Consider the following 6,075-nt stretch of genomic DNA (forward strand, 5'->3'; position numbering starts at 1 on the left):
GGGTGTCTTTCCTGGGCCATTCCCAGTACCGGGGGCTCTGGTCCTGTCTGAGCACATGGGACAGGGACTGCAGGGCCAGGGGGAGGGTTTGGGGGGTTGGAAGGGGAGGGGGCTTGGGGACGAGGCTGAGGGCAGGACGAGGTGTGGGTACGGGGGGTGAGGACCCCAGCCCTGGCGCAGGACGTGCAGCCCACCCAGCTTTGCAGCACCAGAGGGTCCCGGTAGCCCTTCGGTGCCCGTTCCCTTGGGATTGATCCCGCAGGGACCAGCCCGGGGACAGCAGGGAAGTCAGGCCGTGCCTCCCTCCCGTCCCTGCCCCAACGCCTGACGCCAGCTCCTCGCCCACTCCCTGGCCAAGCGGGCCAGTGGGAGCCCTTTAAAAGCCGAACGGGTTCCTCCGCATTCACTGGGCGGGAGCTGTACCTGCCCGTGTCCCTGTCCCCGCTCCAGCCTTTGCGCAACGCGGGCTCCCGGGACGCAGCCGGCACTGAAGGCATCCTAAAGGTGTCCTAAAGGTGTCCTGAAGGTGTCCTGAAGGTGTCCTGAAGGGGTCCTGAAGGGGTCCCGGTGTCACAGAGGGGTCCCGGTGCTCTCCGGCCGGCAGTGCCACGGTACAGCCAGCCCCGGGTCTGGGGACAGCCGTGCATGGAGGGGCACCTGCCCCGGGGCCCTGCAGCAGGTAAGGGGACTTTGGGGTACAGGGAACGGGGGGTGCAGGGCTCCTTGGGRAGCATCGAGTCCCTGATCCCTCCTAAAGCACAGCAGGAGCCCRGATCTCCCCTCTCGTGCCGGGGGAAAGGATGCTCATGGTGTTGTTGGGGCCGTGCTGGGGCAGGGTGAGTCCCCCGCAGGAGAAGGGCAGCCCGGCAGGGGTGGCAGAACCTCCAGCGTGGGCTGGCAGTGTGTCCGTGGGCACAGCCATTCGTGAGGAAAGGGCTGCGGGCTGGGTGSGGTCTGGAAACGCCACCCGGGCTGGGAAAACCAGCAGCTTTGAGGCAGGTGTGGTCTGAGCTGGGCTGAGAGGAGGGAGCCGGGCCGAACATCTCCCCTGTCCCTGCTCTGCCCTCTCCCTTCCCCACAGCCCCAGCCCCGCTGGGGGCTCAGAGATCTGCATTTTGCACTCCCCTGCAGCCGGGGCCGGGCCGGGGTGGCCGGGCTGGCTCTGCCCTCCTCTCTGGCTGACTCTGGGCCGGCCCCGAACCTTGCTGCTGTGCCCAGCTCAGCCTGAGCGTGGCCTGGAGATGCCATGGCCTGGCCACCGGCTGGGACACCCCCCGCGGCCTGGAAGGAGCCTGCCGTGGGGGGTTGCTGCCTGCCCTGGCTGGGTCACCTCCCTGTCCATCCCCCGTGGCTCCCACTGCTCCACCAGCCTGGCTCCCCCGGCCCCTCAGGATTCTCTGGGATGGGAGATCTCCCTGTCCTTGGCTGTGGATCCCACTGTGGGATGGGAACTCCCAGCTCCTGCAGCTTAGCATAGAGGCTCTGGTGACACAACCTGTGTCACCTGCAATGACACAGCCTGTGCCAGGTGTGGTACAGTGGCACTGCAGGGCCTGCCWCRCYGAGCTCTGGGCTCACCTCTTCCCCATCCCACAGAGCCCTGGGGACCTTCCTGAGCCTGGGAATGTTCCTGYAGAGCAGCTCCCGGCCCCAAGACAAGACCTCCTCCTGCCATGGGATGGTCTGGGGTGGAAGAGACTTTAAAGATCAACTCYTTCCACCCCTGCCTTGGGCAGGRACACCTCCCACTGTGGCWCCAAGCCCCARTGTCCAGCCCAGCCTTGGACACTGCCAGGAATTCAGCAGRCACGGCTCCATCCAGGGGCTCATCCCGCTGCCTGTGTGGTTTTGCAGCCAGGGATTATTGCCCTGGAGGGCTCTGGAGCTCAGATCTTCCCATCAGCTGTCCCTTGCCCCAGGGGCCACACCGGGAGGTTTAACGGTGCTGAGAGTGCCCGGCACCCACACCCTCCCTCTGTGAGGGGCGAAGGGCAGTGCCAAGAGAGCAGGGAAGAGGAGGAGGAGGAGAGCTGTAGAGATGGGCTGTGCTGATCATTGCCACCAAGACCCCGATTAACCCCTCGTGCCTCTCCCTGGCAGCTGGGAAGCTCCCRCGGACACCACAGCGGGTATGTCCGAGACCTCCTCCAGCAAGGAGGCTGCCCCGGCCGAGTGCCCCGTGTGCTACGAGCGCTTCCAGCCCYTGGAGGGCACGCACCGGCGGCTCAGCTGCGGCCACACCTTCTGCCACGACTGCCTGGTGAAGTGCCTGCTGTCGGCCAAGCTGGACGGGCACATCCAGAGCAGCATCATCTGCCCCGTGTGCCGCTACGTCACCTTCCTCAGCAAGAAGAAGGCTCTGTGGCCGCCCCGGGCGGCCGCCACCCCCTGCACGCTGGAGATGCCGCTGTCACCGTCCTCCTTGTCCCATCTGACCAAAGCGGAGGCCGGCAACACGCTGGTGGTGCCCAGCCACTTCGTGATGCCGGTGCAGAGCCTGGAGCGGTGCTCGGCGGGCGCGCCGGGGCTGCCGGGGCTTCTGGCACGGGAAGCGCACATCTTTGTCATCAGCGAGCACGGGATGCCGCTGGTGGCCGCGGACTGCGCCTCCCTGGGCGGCGGGAGCCGGGCGGGCACGGCCAGCTCGGTGTCATCCGGGCCGGCGCTGGGGGTCAAGTGCTGCCAGTCCCCCATGGCCCTGGCCGTGCTGCTCGTCCTGACCGTGGCCWTGCTGGCCGCCGTGCTGCCGTGGCTGCTGCTGGTCAAGAGGGACGTGTAGCAGCGATGGCATCAGCGGGCACACCAGAGGGGTGGCACTGCTGCTGAGACAGAGCTGGGGCTGGAGCCTCTCTCTAAAGGTTCCTGGAGAACACCCAGAAGCAGTTTCAGGTGAGGCTCTGCCACCTGCCCGGGGACTGAATGGACTCTCGGACCTTCTGCAGATCTTCAGGTGCCCACCGTGTCACTGGTGGCATTTACTGTCCCTTTTGGTCACAACATGGCAGATCAAGCCCTGCTGATGGTTTCCTCCAGGATCTCAGTGGAGAGGACCCTCCTGCACCCTGTGACAGATCCTATGGCCAGCAGGGGCCAAGGGGCCGTGCTGGTCCTGCCCAGCCCCTGCCCAGCTCCAGGCACAGTTTCTGTGTGTCAGAGGGTCAGGGCTGCCCGGCTGTGGGGCTGCTGGAGCTCCTCAGGCTCCCAGGATGTCGGGATCATCGTGACACAGCCAGCCAGGAGCAGAAACTCATGGCTTCCATGCCGGAGATGGATAAATCAGAGCCTCCAACTACYGGGCACGAGGGCAGTGAAACCAGCRATGGAGACAGTGACCCTGGCTCTGCTGAGCTCACCAGTGCCAGCCTCCCTGCAGTGCCATGGGCTGGGGAGGGAGGCCAGCTCAGCCCACAGCCAGTCCCAGCTGTGCCCTCCCTCACCTCACCCTGAGCTCCCCAGGATCAGGGCCATCSTCCTGGTGTCACCACCATCCTCCTGGTCTCACCACATCCCTCCTGCCCTGGTGACCCAGGGACACAGGTTGGGGTGTGGGGAGTAAACCCAAGTTCTGGACATCAGAATGGGGCAGATTTGGGGTCCCACCCTGCTGTCCTTGCTAGAGCCCTGTGGTGGTGTGGCAGAGTGACATTTTCTTGTCCCTACATCCCACTCCTGAGGGCTCACAGCCAGGGGCTCATTTTCACCCATGCCAAACAGGCTGGGCACTGCTCAGCCCCCCAAAGCCTCTGGCTCTGCCCTCTTTGGGACTGGTTTCACTCAGGGGACCCCAGTGTCAGCCCCTCAGCCCAGGGCCCCTGCTTTGGGARGGCAGTGGGCAGCAGAGAGGCCCAGCTGAGATCTGGGAATCTGTGCCTGCTCTCAGTGAGGGGGAGAGGGGCTGCAGGACACCCCCACCGCTGCTGGGGCCACTCCTGACATTTGTCCCCAGCCCAGTCTGCACCACCCTCACCTTTGTCCTCCTGACCTGGTGCCTGACCCCGTGGGTGCTGCTTTCGCTCCGTCACCCGGGAATGTGTCACTTCACAGGCACCCCAATGGGAGCAGGAGATACCTCATGGGCACCCCAATGTAAGCAAGACATCCCTCAGTGTCACCCCAATGCCAGCAGGAGATCCTTCATGAGCACCCCAGTGTGATCAGGACATCCTTCACCCTCATCCCAATGTGAACAGGATGTCCCTCACTGTCACCCCAATGTGAACAGGATGTCCCTCACTGTCCCCCACAAGAGGTGACAGTGGGGCACAGGCTGGGCCAGGCTTCCCATGCTCCCAGAGGAAGGACAAACCCAGCCAGCAGTGCCACTGAGGTGGCTTTGGGGCCAGATAGAATATTTCAGGTCAATAAATAAGACCCACTTGGGGCTGGGAAGGGGAAGTAATGTGGGACAGAGCAGCTGATAGTGCCCCATGCCATCCTCGGGGTCACTGTCCATTGTCCTGCTGGGCTGCTGCTCCCCGTGGTGTTCCTGCACTCTCCAGCCGTGCCTTAGTGTCCCACCCAAACTGGGGTGCCATGACCCCGACCCTGTGTGAAGCTCTGGGGAGCAGTGCCTGAGACACTGCACTGGAATGGGAGCCCTGTTTCATAAGAAACGATGACCTGCTAATGACGTGTCTGTGCCTCATTATTATTTAATAATAAACCCTATTATTAGTCAGTCTGGCACTGGGCAATCAGTGCAGGGTGCCAGGGCACCAGCCCCTTGGCACGGGGCTGCTGGGAGGTGGCACAGGGTGGCTGCAGCCCTGCAGGTATTTGGGAAGGCAGGGGAGGACTGGGAAGAACTCCAGTGGCAGCACTGGGGTGGAATGGAGGGGTCTTGTGCTGTGTCAGGGTCACACACAGGACCAGAACAGGAGACACCGAGGCTGTGGGGACATCCATGGTGGCGGCTCAGGGACATCACCCATCTGAGGAGAGGAGGGCGCTGTCCACAGGGTGGCACTGCTTGGCCAGGGCTGGCGGGCAGGGCTGGCAGGGGCACCCCCAGCCCCAGCTCCCGCCCTGCGGGAGGGCAGGCAGCAGGAACTGCCCATATCCTGGGAGAGGCTGTGCTGGGCACCGCTCCACGGCTGACATCTCCTGTGCCCATGGCAGCTCCTGGGCTGCACAGCCGTGTCTGGTGCCCAGGGCCACTGTCCCTATGTCCTTGCCGGCTTCATGTCCTTGCCATCCCCAAGTTCTCGCTGTCCCCAAGTTCTTGCTGTCCCCAAGTCCTCACTGTCCCCATGTCCTCGCCGTCCCCACGTCCTCGCCGTCCCCACGTCCTCGCCGTCCCCATGTCCTCACCGTCCCCACGTCCTTGCTGTCCCCACATCCTTGCTGTCCCCATGTCCTCACTGTCCCCACCCCAGCTCCAGGCCGTGGGGCTCATGGTCAGTGCTCCCCTGGGGAATGTGCCAGCTGTTTGAGGCTGGAGTCTGCCTGGATGTGGGACAGCCACTCCCAGATCGTTCCTGTGCACATGGAAATCTGCCCTTCAGCGTGTTTTGGGGCTGTTAGAGCAGAGCCAGGCCTTCCTGAGCCCTTTTGTGCTGATGGTCCCTGGGAGAGGTTTGGATCTCCAGCAAACCACGGCCCCCAGACACTGCCCAGCTCCTCCTCTGTGCCCATCAGAGGATGCTTAGCTCATTTCCAGCTCAGTCCCAGGATCTCAGTGCTTTAGTTTGGGACCTGGTATCTCAATCATAGCTTGGGGACAGGGATTTCATGGAATCCCAGAATGGTTTGGGTTGGAAGGAGCCTTAAAGCTTATCCAGTGCCACCCCTGCCATGGCAGGGACACCTCCMACTGTCCCAGGCTGCTCCCAGCCCCAATRTCCAGCCTGGCCTTGGRCWCTGCCAGGGATCCAGGGGCAGCCACAGCTGCTCTGGGCTAAGGGATGAGTGCTCTCTCATGGAACACTGGTTTGAGCTGGAAGGACAGCTGGGAATCAGGGCATGGGGTGGAGGGAGGCAGGGATGGATGGATGGATGGATGGATGGATGGATGGATGGATGGATGGATGGATGGATGGATGGATGGATGGATGGATGGATGGATGGATGGATGGA

At 63.5% G+C, this 6,075-nt stretch overlaps 1 protein-coding gene across 1 annotated transcript; it reads left to right on the plus strand.

Annotated features, from left to right (window-relative positions):
* Window positions 1-419: 419 nt before the first annotated feature.
* RNF222 (ring finger protein 222) lies at window positions 420-4,806 on the plus strand. The gene is made up of 2 exons (XM_057383462.1): window positions 420-679; window positions 2,101-4,806. The coding sequence occupies exon 2, from the start codon at window positions 2,132-2,134 to the stop codon at window positions 2,777-2,779; it is 648 nt and encodes a 215-aa protein (XP_057239445.1). The 5' UTR covers window positions 420-679; window positions 2,101-2,131; the 3' UTR covers window positions 2,780-4,806.
* The last annotated feature ends 1,269 nt before the right edge of the window (window positions 4,807-6,075 follow it).

The sequence above is a fragment of the Malurus melanocephalus genome, unplaced genomic scaffold, assembly GCF_030028575.1.
Source record: "Malurus melanocephalus ecotype Western Australia unplaced genomic scaffold, MMel_1.1 scaffold_635, whole genome shotgun sequence".
Taxonomy (NCBI): Eukaryota; Metazoa; Chordata; class Aves; order Passeriformes; family Maluridae; genus Malurus; species Malurus melanocephalus.